The sequence below is a fragment of the Pempheris klunzingeri genome, chromosome 16 (genome assembly GCF_042242105.1).
Source record: "Pempheris klunzingeri isolate RE-2024b chromosome 16, fPemKlu1.hap1, whole genome shotgun sequence".
In the NCBI taxonomy this organism is placed as follows: domain Eukaryota; kingdom Metazoa; phylum Chordata; class Actinopteri; order Acropomatiformes; family Pempheridae; genus Pempheris; species Pempheris klunzingeri.
In genome coordinates, this window is record NC_092027.1 from 11,575,645 (window position 1) to 11,591,255 (window position 15,611).

Consider the following 15,611-nt stretch of genomic DNA (forward strand, 5'->3'; position numbering starts at 1 on the left):
TAAATCCACGGCCCTCCCCAACCCTCACCCTTTGCGTGTGGGGCTAATTGCGAACATTAACTGTAACATAAGCATGCTGACACACTGAACTAAAACATTTCACCTGCTTTAACATCAGCATTGTGAGCATGTCAGTATGCTGACATTTAACTCAACGCTCCACTGTGTCTAAACGTAGCCTCACAGAGCTGCTAGCACAGCTGTAGGCTCTTTGGCCATAATTCCCTTCAGTAATATTTAGATTTTTTCACTCAGCTGGTTGCTGAGGTGGATGGTGGAATCATTACTCCACAACAGTTTGTTGTAAGTATTCATCACAATCTACAAACTGGCTCCCAGGTTCATCTCTGGTGTCACTCTCATTTTCGGTTTCACCTTCAAATAAAGTGTTTTCGATAATCTGCTTGAGGACTTGTTTACAACCTGTTTGATTGTCTATTTTATCCCGATGGACCCGTGCTCTAATAAACCAGAATTATCCTTTTACATACTCTTTTTCTCTGTTCACCTCCTCCCATCTCCTTCTTTGCCTTCTTTTTTTTCATCACATCTCTCTATTCCTTTGTCCCTGTTGTTGTGGCCAATTAGTTAATCACTGCTGCTCTATTGGACAGCAGGCAGGTCCAGCCTCAACTGACCCCACATGTATGATGAAATCTCAGGCTACTGAGCTACAATAGATTTCCAAACACACACACGCACACACACACTAATTTGTAGACAAACACACACATACGCACCCACATGTACTTTGTTAGCACGCCTAGTCAGCATTAATTCAGTTATTTCATCCCCTCCCCCTATATTGCGCACATACAGATACTACGACTTGTGTGTTTACATATATTCTGCTACACATAGACTCCCTGGGGCTGATTTAAGGTTAACCCTGAATGTTCCTGGCCCCCACTGGTTTATGCACATGTATGACCAGAAGTTGTCGGTGATTTGTCTTGTCAAGCCAAGTGTGTACGTTTTACGTGTGTGTGTGTGTGTCTGAGCGCAGTGAGCGCCAGCTGGCCACCATCACTATGACAGTTAGTCTGGCTTCATGATGGATGATATGGGCTATAGGAACTCTCTCTCCGTCTCTGTCTCTCACACACACACGCACAAACGCATAGACTACACACTCGTCTGTGCAAACCCTGGGGTGCCTGTATGTAAATGTCGGTGAGGAATCCCCTCAGGTAGCAGCTCGGTAGATGCTGCTCATACAGACAGAGGCAGGCTTTCTTTTATGCACATTTTTCCATACATACTCCTGGTATGTAGTTAAACATTCACTGCAGACACGCACAGAAACACACACTCCCACAGTCTTTTATGACCTTTCATTCACCGCTTCTCCGATCCTGTGCAGTTGTACAGTTATTGAACCGTCATAAACGGCAGTAACATTTGTTTACAGTCATTTGCTTGTGTGTCGCCTGTGGGCTTGTCATATGAGGTCCAGGAAATGAATTTGACCTAGCCAGTGGGCTGCTGGGATGTACGCAGGGGACACAGTCCAGGTAAACTGCGTGTCAGCACCGTTGAGCTGCTAGAAAGAATCACTATTGTTAGACGGAGGATTTGAGTGTGTAATATGCGGGTGTGTACTGGTAAGTGTGTGTTACAGGCTATACTTTGACTTGATGTTGAGATGGTTTGTTTAGAGTTGGTTTATATACTTGAATGAGCATGTGCAAGACAGGGAATGCAGATAATCTGAGCTGATGTATTCACACTGATTTATATGTGTCTGTGTCAACATGCACGTCAGCATGACTGACACATTGACACCTGAGTCGGCCATCTTCTGAGGCTGCTGTAATCAGCTTACTGTCACACGTGCATGTCCTGTGTGTCATTGTATCCCCCGCGTGCACATAAAAACATTTCCATAATCCTACCTCGCATTACAAACACGCTCGTCTTATTGTAACACATCAAAATATTATTCTCTCGGGTGCAGTGTCTCGATGTGTATTGACATAAAAACACGTACTGTTATAGGCCTTTATATTAGTTTGATATATGAAGAAAGTCTTCAGATTTATTGCCCATATGTATCAAACCCTGCTTAAATACTGTTTATTGCTGACTGTGACTAACTAAATGAACTTTCCACTTTAATTCGCATTGATATTTTAGCCAAGAATAAGGAGGCTGCAAATTAGATGAGCAAATATTGTGAGACGCACTCAGAGTTGCAGTGACTGGGTCAAGTCACCTTTGTCCATGTTTCATACAAAGACTCCTGAGGGGCACTCTGCCTAATTGGTCAGCTAATTAAAGTGAAATGAAAAAGGCATCTGCTGCTTTACACAGTGTGTGTTGGATCTATAAAAGTAATCATGTATCCAAACAGGCGTTATCCATAAAGTAATCATATTGATTTACACTCTTTGAAAAAGTGCCAGAGAACCGTGTACGTGCATGAAGATACTTTGACGCATAGCTGGTGTGGACGGGATGTGATGGATGATCTCTGTGCACAGTTTTTCATTCACAGTGCATAAGAGTTTAGCTTATTTGGTGGTGAGTTCTCGACAAGCACCAAGCGCTGCGCCTCAAGTGAAAAAGCCTCCAACCAAGGACTTAGTAAATCCAAATGTATTCCTTGAAATATTATAGAAAAAGCAATGTTTTCCTCCCAGAGAAGTGTGTAAAACTTCCACGTGATATGAACTATTTAGTCAACGCTAGCAGCGATATTGAAGTTCTTGTTAAGACGCCTGAGGTGTTTTGTTGCTGCTGTCAGATGTGCTTTGTTGATTAATGGCTCCCTCATCGATCATAAGGCGAAGCAGAGAGGCAGTGCACAAAAACATCACACTCTCTGTCACTGCCCATTGACTTCCACTCAATAATTTTCTTAATGAATGGGTGCTTATATGAAACATTAGCTTCGTAGCTTTCAAAGCAGAAACGGCAAACGTGGAGCTTGTTTCTCTCCCACTGCTGGGAATAGTTTGAAAGTTCACTATATTGATCTGTTACCAAGGGCTCTCTGAAGACATTCAAAGAGATTTTCCACTGGTGTTAATGTTTTTGAGAACTTGTCAATAGTTTACCAGCATGTTTTAGTAATGCAGATCAATAAGAACTGCAACCGTATCTTAATTGCAGTCTTTCACAGTTGTTTGAAACAGCTCTATTACTGGTCTAAGTTTCAGTATTACAGCATGCTGCTTGTGATTATAAGAGAAACTGTTTAAAGACCACTGACTGCCACCGAATTCTTGAAAATAGAAATGTCTGCCACCCCTCAATGTACCAGACATTTTCAGGAGGAGAAAGCATCCAGTTTGTAGCCTTAGGAATGTTTTAAACCTCTGCCTTGGCGCCCAGTCTTTTCTTTTCATACACTGGCTGCCATATCTAAAACTATCTTTTTGTTCTTTTCTCCTCCAGTTACACTCCCCTCTGTCTCCTGCACCGGAGTTCGACAACCACATTCTGTCAGACAATGAGGTAAGTGTGTGTTAAACTCCCTTATTCCCCAGACTGCCGTTTCCAGTCCCGAGACAGCAGCACTTTACTCTGTGAATGCCAATGCCCCAAGCAGCAGAAAGACAAAAAAGAGAGAAGAAATGGTGAAACAGTCAGACAATACACTATGAGGGGAAAACCTTGCAGGAACCTATTGGCACAAAGGCATCAGTGACTGTTTCCTTTTTTGGTCACATTGCTGTTGTCTCAATAAATGTAATTGTGTTTATGACTACGAGGGAAATTCACATGAACAACGTGTTTCTTCTCTGTCCCTCAGTCAGCAGTGTACTCTACAGTCAACAAAACAAACTGTGACGACGCTGTGAACGAGGAAGACAAAGAGCACGACTACAGCAGCATTGCTGAGATCAAAGGCCTCGTCACGGCCTCCTCCTCCAGTGACCTCTACGCCACTGTCCGAGATATCTACAGCCAGCCGGACGAGCCCCAGCCGCGGGAAGACCCCATCTTGGACGGCACAGATCCCGGCTACGAAACCATCCGCATCCCAAAGACTGGCAGCTCGGATGATGAGCTCAGGGCCGGGCTGGGAGCGGAGGGGTCAGACGCCGCCAAGGCAGAGCCTGACTACGAGAGCGTCGGAGAGCTGGGCCTGGACCGGGAAACGTCCCGCCTCTGAGTTTTTCCCCACGTCATCTTCATCTGTGGCGGTTTGGGAGAAGCTCCCTCTCATCTCACAGACGTCACTGTAGTGCTTTGAACCTGCAATCAAGCATGCCATTGGTGCATGACTTGGGGAAAACAGCAGAAAATGGCTCACCGCAGCATCCATCATCAACGCATGAGTGTCCTCTTCACAGCTTGGGTACGGTCCATCATATCTGAACTTTTAATTTGTCAACCAGGGTGAATGTCATTGGTACTGGTAGGCCTACTAGAAAATGAACCGTAGTACTGTCTCAATCATTGGGCATTAATAATGTGAAAGAGTGCACTTAGGATCATCATTAAATTCCACTTTTGTCTTTTTGACATATGTGCATATCATGGACACATTTAACAACACTTGATTGTGAAAAAGATCAAATAAATAAACTATCAAATAAATGTCCAATCACAGCACACTTACAGCATTTAAGGCTTCTTTGAGGACACTATCAGTGCCTGTGATAGGAAAAGAAAACAAGAATTCAGTGCCATATATTCATGAAATTCATGCACTTACTGTACATAGGAAGGTAACAACAGCATTTGTATGCCCTTACTGCAGTTGCTAGTGACTTTCTAGCTTCATCCAGGTGATTCTGTTATGTTTTATTGAAGTGTCAGGTGGCGTGTCTCTAGGATCTTCTTTTTCAGGTTTGCAGTAACTCCACTGTGCATTGTCTGCTTGAAATTCCTGTGAATGGGTCCTAGGCATGGAAAGCAGAAGCCAGTCTTATCTTGGTTAAGTAGAAACAATGATGACTTTGACCAACGGCTCCACACAGTACATGTCCTTCTGTTTCAAACGTAGGGGTTCAACATGTTACATGGCAGGAGATATGAAACTACTCATTTGCAGAACCAAAATAGAAACATGAGAGAAACAAGAAGTGCGGTTTCACAGGAGTTTGCAGTTTCACCATATGTTTTAAAAGCAGTTTTACACATTTTACAGTCCGTTTTATTTTTTGTGAAATTCATATTTATTTGAAGATGCATATTGTTGTGTAACCGTGAAATGTTAAAGAGTATGTCTGTGAGAGAAAAGTAAATAGGATTTTATAGAAGTTTTTAGCATTTGTATTAAGATACTAAATCAAAGTGAGTTGTGAGATAATGACAGCAGTAAAGGTACGCTTTCTCCTGACTTTTATATTCATTGTTTTAGAAAAACATTCATATGATGAGACCATATTTTGTTTTTTTGTCATTTTGCACAGCGATCAAAACAAATTCACGTGTATTATTAATGCAAATCAACTGTATTTTTTTTGGTTTCCATGTGTTTTTTAGCCTACTCTTGGTACAGTATACAGCTTTCAGTTGGCATCCTGGATGATTTTAAAGCACAAGGTTTGATATAAAGGTACTGCATTTATATACAGCTTATCAAAAGCATCATCACAATCCAGTTACGTCTCTGTACAATTTGAATATGTAATGCTTTTTAACATTAACTATAAACGCTCTGAGAAAACCATATCTGTCTGTTTGTAGCTTGTACTGACAACATGCCAACAGAGGCTTGTATATAGTTAGAGGACTATTTTAACCAACTGTTACTCGCTGGAAGTTTTATGTAAGCTTTTACTTATTTGTACAATGTCCACAGTGGTATAATTTGAAAATGAGTCTGTTAAGAGCACTGATGTATGTCCGCTTTGTTTTAAGGAAAACTGAAACCCTATTGTCAAAATTCTTTTTAATCTTATTGTTACTCAAAGTTGTCAAATAGATTTTGAGTTCTGAGAAGTAGTAACCAATCAAATGTCAGAAATATGGTACAATGTTTTGGTACATGCATTTTAAGAAACAGTAAGTGTGGTACTTTTATTTAAAAAAAAAAAAATTCATGTCTCAATACTGTTGTTTGGTGTTTATTTTCAAATTAACAGCGCAATTTTTTTTTTGCTGTACATATCTGTTTCGCTGCTACAGTATCTCTGGTTTTCGCAGAAAAACTGGTGTCATCCATTTCCACCCACATCAAAATATTACAGCCTTACAGTATCTCCAGCCTTAGTTCATGTTTCATTAGACATGCAGGGGCTTGTTGGTGGTTCAGACAAACACAGCAAGCCCACACTGACTGGTATGAGATTCATAAATTATATCGCACATTTGAAATGCTGTTACATCTCCCAGAAATGCTACTGTGAGAGACGATTTTAAAAGCAATCCACTCCCAGTATTTTATGAACAAAAATGGGAAAATGAGGCCCTCAAAAGAGTTACGTTGATTTCTGCAAAGAGGTAATTATCGTTGTTATTTATGCTCCCAAAATACGAGTAAATTATTCCTACCAAGTGATGTGGCTGTGTGTCGGGGTGTTGCCATCATTTAGATATAATGGTGTTCGCAGAATGCTATAAATGACCTCTAAGGAAATGATCTGTCAAAGGAAAGGGAGGTGTTTTAGTGCCAAATCAAATCAGGACAACACACACACACACACACACACAGAGTTAAAAGATACTTACCTAAAATCACTTACTTTCCGTAGCTGTCTATCTTGGTCATATAAGCACACATACACACAATGCCCCTTCAGGGAATGGGGGGTGTGGTAGAGGTTTGGAGATGCTCCCTCACTGCACTCCATCAGCTCCAGTGCTCCCATAATGAGCCCATTTATTCCCCGAGCAGACAACGTTATGGTGGCACCAACCTTTGATCACAGGGCAGAGCCTGTTTTGGAAGTTATGGCCACATCTGTCACTCCACTTTGCCCCGTTTCCATTCTCTGTATGTAAATATTTCATGACATGAATTGTTCTATTAAAACACATATATAATAAATGGTGTCAGCGTGTCTTTTTATTCACTCGGGGTGCTGTCATGTAGAAAGATTGTAAGCTGCATATGATTTTCCAAAAACATTATGTTTGACATTAATTAGGCTATTTGTTACTGCGATAACATTCGTTGGTATTTTCTCTCTGCCACACTGGGCGATAATCACAATGAATGAATTAGTCTGCTGGTAGACTTGATTTATCAAAGCACTGTGAACTTTCTAACAAAAAGCTCATGTTCATCAGATATATTTTTCTCTCTCGGAGAGCAACGACTTCTGTCATGTTGTGAGATCACACTTTAGGTTTCTTATTAAGTACGGGGTGTAGCTTTACATGAAAGTGTTAGCCGCCTGCCTTTGCTGTTATGTGCAGAGCTGCAATGAAGAGCGCAGAAAAAAGCAACATGACTGCTTGCTTATTGTTACAATTATCCTGCAGCATCAAATATGGATATCACTGCACTTGTAGCAGGGCTGACCCACGGGCACACCATTATACATTTGCATATAAATATAGATTTGCACAATATCCCAGCTACATTTAGTATTTGCATATGAAGCACTTTATTGCAGTGCTTGTTATTGGCTCTTGCCTGAGCAGATGCATGATGTGCAGGGTTGATGTTGGAGCATAAAGCTAGCATGCTAAGTAATGAATGCCCCATAGGTAAGGCAATAACCTGTTGTGTTTACATTCACAAAAACACTCATTGCTTTCATTTTTGAACCAGATCACAGTCATGTAGAAGTCCCATGGCACCTGAAAAGTAGGCTACACGCCTGTAACAACTAGGTTAAAGCATAAAGCCTGGTCGAAGTTTTCCTTCCCTTAGCCTAAATTCCCCTTTTTCTCTTTCTTTCCCTCTACCATACCTCCCTCCTCCCTCCTCGTTTCCTCTCCATCCTTGCGTCATTGTTTTGAATGGAGCATCCTCCCGGCTTGCGTTACCTTCCGTCGGAGGAGAAGGAGGAGCGGTGAGGGCTTGTGGAGGCGTGTGCTGCACCGACCAATCGCAGCCCGCCTCGGCCGCCGGACCGCACATGTTTACAGGCAGCATTCCGCCGGTAGAGGCTCCGCTCGGTGGGAGCCGCACCCGGACTGGAGCTTCTGAAGGCCGGATCCGGAGTCAGCTGACGGTCGTGTTTTCCACCGTTTTCACCATCCGCAGAGGGATGGCAACACACACGGCGGAGCCAGGTAAAATTAATCGACGTATTTGCCTCCACTGACCCACGATTGGCTCGTTTTTTACCGTCTACGCCACCATTTTGTTAAATCGTGTACAAATGTCACTTCGGTTCCGGGACGAGGAGGCGACTCCGTGTTTTCCCGCCGGCCCCTCGGCTAGCAGGCAGCAGTGGGGAAAACAAACAGGTCGGACGGAGGAAGGTTGGTAGCCGGTTGGATGTGGAGGCTGTTTAGCGGCGAATGAATCGTTTTCGTGTCGAGGGCTTTTGTCCGGTGCAAAATTTAAAGTTCGCCTTCTGCTTTTCGGTGCTTTTCTGTCCGCTGCGTTCAGGACGCTGTTTGTAGTTTTCGTCTTCCGAGTATGTTGCCGCTTTCTAACATTTTATCAGGGCTGTTGGAGCGCGTAGTCTACCCGCTGCGGTTTTGTGTTTTTCTCGACGGTGTTTACTGGTTATAACTCGACGTTTACAGATTTAAATTCACCGGCTCGCCGGCTCTGAATTCAGTGAGACACTTTTCGACATGCATACGAGGCGTTTGGTGAAGCGGTCGATCCTCGGCAGCCGCGTTTATGCGCCGAGTCCGACGGGGGACGGTGCCCCGGTGACAGGAGTGGTCCAGGCTGTCAAGCAGGAAAACAGAGACGTCTCTGCCGCGGGAGCCCGGCGCAGCGTCTACACCGTGCTCATGCAAGACGGCAGCCTCAAGGAGTTCTCCGAGGAGGAGATAGCCGCGGGGTTCAACCACACTGCAGCCAAAGGACCGCTCAAGTCCAGCTTGAAGGTGTGTGTGTGTGTGTGTGCGTGTGTGTGTGTGAGTGTGTGTGTGTGTGTGTGTCCCAAGCCGGCAGGCAGCGCTTCACTGTTTTTGTTGTGCGGTGTTTTGCAGCGTTTTACCGCTTCCTGCACGCAGCGGATTTAACGGTGTCACCGCTGCCGCTGCCGCTGCTGCTGCTGCTGATGGTAAATATAATCAGCTGGGACAAAACCAGCGTTATTCAGAACAGCCGTGATGCAAATGCGGTTGCACATTGCATCAAATAACGGGCTGTCATGACATTTGGCGGCATTAGATATATGGGACAAAGGGCTTGATAGGGCCTGCGCAATGTTTATGTGGGCTAGTGGGTGGGTAAGCCGAGGCAAACAAATAGCTCTGACTGCAGCGTTTTGGACTGAAGTAACGAACAGGTCTGAGGGTTTTTGCACATATGATTATAATATCAAATGTATTACAAGTCATTCTGTGCATCTTGCCCATTTGCACTCAATGGATGTATTAAATTTTGGACATTTGGACCCAGTTGAAAATTCTATGGCTTTATGTGAACTAATTCTGCACAACAAAGCTATTATTGTTTAACAGAGGTTTAAAAATAGATGGTGTGGGCGTCCTGTGGCATTTAGTGGCAGAACAGGAGATTTCGATGATGTCCACATTTGTGGTCCTCATATGGGCCTAATTAGCAGTGACCTAATTGCCATCATATCCAACTTGCATGCTTTGGTGTCACACAGCTTCAGCTAAAGCTGGTGTGAGGAAGAGAGGCCAATACAGCTCTTGGATGAACACACTGTTTCTGGCATTGGGGAAGTTTGGCTGTGTGAGTGTGTGTGTGTGTGTGTTTGTATTCTGTCCTTTTTATAGAGAGGGAGTGACTGAGGAATGCATGTGACTGAATAACCGCTTGTTTACAGCCATATTTTGATTTATTTTGATTGGTGTGGTTATGTGCCTCCTTGCGTTTATGTGTGTTGTGTTTTAATATGTTAGTGATGAAGTAACTTGCAGGCTGTAATCATAACTCTTATTTCCGCAACCTAACCAAGACGGAAATGTTCAGCCAATTTTGTCTCTACACATGCTGGACTGCTCACATTTCCTTTATGTAAATGTGAACTATAAGGAGGGCATACGTTCACATGTGCAGCTGCAACGCTCTGAAGCGCTTCTAAATCTCAAATGAAGTATTTTTCTCAACTGTTCTGTAAAACTTTAACAAAGAGGAATGCAGGAACAGTCCGATTTGAGTGATGGGAAGTGCTGCGTTAACTTGGATTCTCTTGTGTTGCATTTTCACATTTGTTTATGCTGTGCAGCTCTCACAAAAGCTGTTCGCACAATGCCATTACAGTCACCGGTGCAGGCTGGAGTGGTGCAGCTGGGGCTGAGAGCGTAGTCCTGTCAACACAATGGTCAAGTCTCTTTCAGCACTCCGTTCCAAGTGAGGTCGAAAAACAAGCCATAAAATGAGGAGGAGGGGTCTGCTGTGTGTGCGGATTCACATGTGCATCTGTGCTGCTTTTTGTGTGCTTGGAACTGCTTTCTCCCACCTATGTATTTGTATGTTTAATGAGTTAGAGCTGACTACTTCAAGTAGGGAGCGAGGGTTGTTTGTGAGGGTATGCTCCCCCCCCCTCGTCTGAGCGGCAGCTGTACAACCAACAAAGCGGGCACCCCCAGGTTGGCAATGGGTGGCATGTTCCAAAGAATCTGGACGCTTGGCACATTGCCCAGAATGGCAAACGAATGGCCACTGTTCTGGAGGGAGGGGGCAGGATACCACTTGTTGACTTGTTCGTTTGTCCAAGTGTGTGTTGTGTGAGCACGGTTACACAGATCTCCCCAGCTGCTAACAAAGAGACGTCGCTTGTTTGTGTTTTGCGTAAGCTTTTTTGTCGTCCGTGCTGTTGTTGTTTGTGTCGATCGTACGTTGAGGTGGGAGTCAATGAAGCGAGCTTGTTGACAGGAGCTGACTGACTCTTTGTTCTGAAGCGCTGATCCCAGGCAGGCCGGCATCGGCTGTCCGTATTGGTTGGCTGAGCAGCATCAGCATGAAGCACAGTGACCACAGGGTCAAGTCTGGATGCTGCCCCCCGTGATGATGTATGAGTAATATTTCAGGGTAAAGGAGGTGCAGGGGTTTACGAATGTGTTATGTGTGCTCTGAAGACACAAACACGGATTTAACACGCACACATTCTTAAATGCATTTTCTTAGTGTTGTCCAAAAGTATTTATGTCTCTAAATGGCAAACATGCTCTGAAATGAAGTTGCATATTGCAGTTGTGCATGCAGAATAACTTCCTTTTATCAAAGTTAGGGCTTAACAATTTTCAGGATCTAATTGTGTTTTTTCTGGCCATTAATGCATTTGCATTTTAAATTGATTTATACTAAGTAGCAACTGGACCTGTATGTAGATTTGGACAAGTTGTTTTTATCAAGAGAAATCTCACATTTATCTTGTTTTAACATTAAAACAATCAGATGGAATAAAGAAGTTGCTTTATGTTGAGATACTGTTTCCTTTATTCAAAAAGGTTCATTTATATGTAAATTGTATAGTGTTTTTTTTTTTTTTTTTTTTAGAAATGTCTATAACATTTAGCTCTTATTTTGTAAGATATAATATATAGTAGAATACTTGATATTACTCAATATAATTCATGTCTACGGTACATGAATTTCATGCGGTTAGGGCTACTCATGGAATTAAAGTTAATTAGTTATTAGCTACAGTTGAGTAGATTTGCTCACAACAGCTGCTATGTAAGTTTAAATTAAAATCACAGCGCAGACGTAGACTAGTTCATATGTTATGTTAGAGAATGTAATGTTAGACTGTCGGTGCAGTGTGAGACCCACGATTAATCATCTCCATTTCTAATCCTGGCCATATTTTCTACATGTGCTAATTCCTAGCAACAAAGAACCACATGAGCTGAAAGACACAGTGTATTGGGACTTAATGACATTCGGTCCATGGGATTTAATTTATGGTCTGTGTCAGCTTGCTTTATTATGACCTTTGACCCATAAAGGTTCAAGAATCTGTACGCTTGACAAACTGGCCAAAGAACGTAGAGTATGAGTTTCTCTGTGAGTGGGAGAGAGAAGGAGAATGAGAGATAAACAGAGGGGGGGTATGGGGGACACTCAGGGTATTTGTTCTGTGCACCCACACACAGACACACACACACACACATTCACCAGCTTTGACACATGCAACTCAAATTTCACAACCGATTTGGCACGCTTCACAATATCCTGGCTCCGTGAAATGTCATCATTCATAAGTCCAGCAAAAGGATGGAATTGCCTTATTTATTTATTTTTTTTAATCTAAAGAGTACACTCGTCCTACACAAAACACCTAATCTTCCCCGAGCCAATGTAATCCATCTTGTTGTTTTACTCAAGTCTGTATTTTCACAGAGCATTTTGCGCACCACTCACTGTTGCTGCGACCAGCTTCTATCATGAGCGATACTCGTTTCTCATTTCTCATATTTATTTTTTACCTCATTCATCTCAGTAAATTGTTCTTTTGGTGTTTGTGTGAGCGATTGACAAGGGTGCCATTGCCTTTTCCACAGTCGAGCCTAATCGTGTTACAGTGCTTTGAGATAATGATCTAGATCACACACATGCACACGCACAAACACACGTAGACACACACAGACTCACACACCAGCCTGCATGTCATACTCCTCAACGCTCTGTTGGCATGGGCAGCCGTGCGTGTCACTCTGGTCGTGCTTTGGCGTTTTCTCACTGTGTTTCTGAGAGGCTGATGACTTTAGTTTCCTACAGAGGTGTGTGTGTGTATGTGTGTGCGTTGGTGTGTGTGTAGGTACATGCAGGTATTCATGTGAAGAAGAATGCCATTCGTTGCTGTTGTGTAAGAGAAGAGATGATGTTGAGCTGTTCTTTTACATTGCTGCAGGTAGGCGTTTTCAGAGCATTGTGATGAGAGAGATGCCTTTCTGTGTGAGTCGGTGAATAGGTTACGTTGCTAAGTGTATGTGCTGCAGGAGAATGTCCTCTTGTGTATTACAGTCTTGCCATATGGAGTATGTTTGTGTGCTCATTTGTGTTTGCATTTTGTGAATGGACTGTAAAAGGGCTGAACCACTCAATGAGACCCACAGGTTATGGTTCCCCCACTTTGACAACTTGAACTTCATTCCATTTTATTGTTGTCAAAAATTTAATTTCTTTAAGACTCAACCGCTCAGCAACATTGGTTTTAAGCTACCAAGTTCTGCAGCTAATAAATTACCTCAGACATTAAAGATTCATGTTTATGGACATGCAACAGAGCACAAAAGCTCCGGGAAGCCTTCGATGTGAATGCAAAGTCTGAGTTATATCTGAGTAATATTAGTTAATGTTGGTGTGTGTGAAATGTGAAAGTTGTATAAATGTCCATTTTTGTATTGCACTTATTTCTGCTTAATTATAAACACCCATCTTACAATTTTACATTTTCATGACTAATAATCAGATTAGCATTAGACTGAATACATTCATTCTGACAGGTTTTATCTATGACCGATGGCGTTTTTAGGCTGATTTTAACTCACCAAAAGAAGAACTTTAATATTTCTAAGTATTCAATCTGCCAAAGAGGATATTTAACCACTGGAAGCAGAACTGGTGTGTCAACTTCAATACACCCTATGATACAATGTGCTACACACAGCAACTCACCTGCAGTGCTTCTCTGTGACGTTGTAGAGACATCAGGTTGAGCTTTTGAGACCTTTTACTTTTAAATAATGCACAGATGATTCCTCCTATAAGGTTTAAGGGGCTATGCTTCTAAGGGCTTATGTACAAAGAGCCACCATAAAGAAATGCCTTGTTTCACGGATGCATAGTTTTGTCTAAAGTTTAATTTATTTTTGTTCATGAGAGGGCAGTTTTAGTAGAACTGTCAACATTATCTTGCGGTTTTCGGTTTGAAACGTCATATCTCCAAAATGTCTACAGGAACTAAGAAAAACAGGCTTGTTTTATAACTGACCACTGTGCATTTTTGAGTTTGTCCAATCTGTTTTGGAAAGACTTTTTTAAGCACCAGAGGCTGGAATATTTTCTTAAACCATATTGGACCGTGCATTCCTTCATTTGAAAGGTACACATGAAAATCTTCAAAATTTGGGTTACAAGCTTTTGACAGCCAGATCTAGAACTGCATCTTTATATGTGCTGCTGTGTTAAAAAACAAACTCAGTTTTTTTTAGTTCAATACACCTAATATTGTAATATTTCTGTGATGGTTCAGACTGCGACCTTCAGCATGCGCTGGGCGGTTTGCAGCTGAGTGTGAAGCAGTCGGGATGAGAGTCAGCACCTCTAAGTCAGAGGCCATGGTTCTCAGCTGGAAAACGTTTAGTTTAAGCATCTCGGGGTCTTGTTCCCAAGTGAGTGTAAAATGGAGCGCGGGATGGACAGATGGATTGGTGCAGCGTCAGCAGTAATGCGGGCACTGTACCAGACCGTTGTGGTGAAGAGGGAGCTGAGCCGGAAGGTGAAACTCTCAATTTACCGGTCGATCTGCATTCCAACCCTCACCTATAGTCATGAGCTCTGGGGGATGACCGAAAGAGTGAGATTGTGGATTCAAGTGGACGAAATGCATTTCCTCAGTAGGGTGTCTGGGCTCAGCCTCAGAGATAGGATGAGGAGCTCGGGCATCCGGGAGGGGCTGGGAGAAGACCCGCTCCTCATCATCGAAAGGAGCCAGTTGAGGTGGTTCAGGCATCTGGTCAGGATGCCTCCTCCCTTTGGAGGTTCACCGGGCACGTCCCACTGGGAGGAGACCCCAGGGCAGACCCAGAACTTGCTGGAGGGATTACATATCTCATCTGGCCTGGGAACGCCTCGGGGTCCCCCAAGAGGAGCTGGAAAGCTTTGTTGTGGAGAAGGGCGTCTGGAGTGCCCTGCTTGACCTGTTGTCACCGTGACCCGACCCCGGATAAGCAGAAGATAACGGATGGATGGATGTTTCAGTAGGAAATTTAAATGGGCAGTATTTCGTAGTATTAGTGTTTTTACCCGCAGCAGAAGTATACGACATGTTCATCACACTGGGCCTTTACCAATTGACACTTGTTTCTGTACTTTGCATAATTCTCATGGCTCATTCCTGCATCGGCATTGTTGCTAACTTAGTGTGCACGGTTCTTCTTTTCTCTCCAGCAGTGCCCCAGTAACGGAGCCCCAGAGAGCCAGAAGGTGGAAGGAGGCTCCCTCAGCCCAGAGGCGGTGGAGGAGCAACGGGTGGCGGACGGCAAGCGCATTGGCCGGGACCCCGACACTCGTTCAGTGTCCCTGCTGGAGCAGAAACGCAAAGTGGTCTCCTCCAGCATTGATGTCCCTCACGCCAGGTAGGACACCGTGTATGTATGTGTGTACGTGTATGTATACAAGCATACCATTTTTTTTGTCTGTGGACATCTGATTTGTGTTCTAGAGGGAGTTTGGCTTGGATTCATACATGCAAAGTTCATTGAAGGTTTATGACATAGATATGTCATCTCACAAATAGGGCAGAGCTTATGTGGGCTAATATCCCGCTTTTTCATCTGATCCTCGAAGCCATTTTGGCAGACCACTGAATGCAATGTCATTTGACAGGAGTCCACTTTTATTCCATTATGTGTATATATATATATTATCATTTGCC

At 43.2% G+C, this 15,611-nt stretch overlaps 2 protein-coding genes across 4 annotated transcripts in view; both read left to right on the plus strand.

Moving 5' to 3' along the window:
• The window catches only part of pag1 (phosphoprotein membrane anchor with glycosphingolipid microdomains 1), a 46,416-nt gene extending 39,470 nt beyond the window's left edge, over positions 1–6,946 (plus strand). For both annotated transcript variants that reach the window (XM_070846409.1, XM_070846410.1), the window contains 2 exons: positions 3,400–3,459; positions 3,758–6,946. In XM_070846409.1, the coding sequence (XP_070702510.1) occupies positions 3,400–3,459; positions 3,758–4,120 (423 nt within the window). In that variant the 3' untranslated portion in view covers positions 4,121–6,946. The remainder of the gene's footprint in view (positions 1–3,399; positions 3,460–3,757) is intronic.
• A 1,386-nt stretch (positions 6,947–8,332) lies between these two features.
• Positions 8,333–15,611, plus strand: part of znf704 (zinc finger protein 704) — a 49,086-nt gene continuing 41,807 nt past the window's right edge. For both annotated transcript variants that reach the window (XM_070847030.1, XM_070847031.1), the window contains exons 1-2: positions 8,333–8,916; positions 15,125–15,312. In XM_070847030.1, coding sequence (XP_070703131.1) covers positions 8,656–8,916; positions 15,125–15,312 — 449 coding nt within the window. In that variant the 5' untranslated portion in view covers positions 8,333–8,655. The remainder of the gene's footprint in view (positions 8,917–15,124; positions 15,313–15,611) is intronic.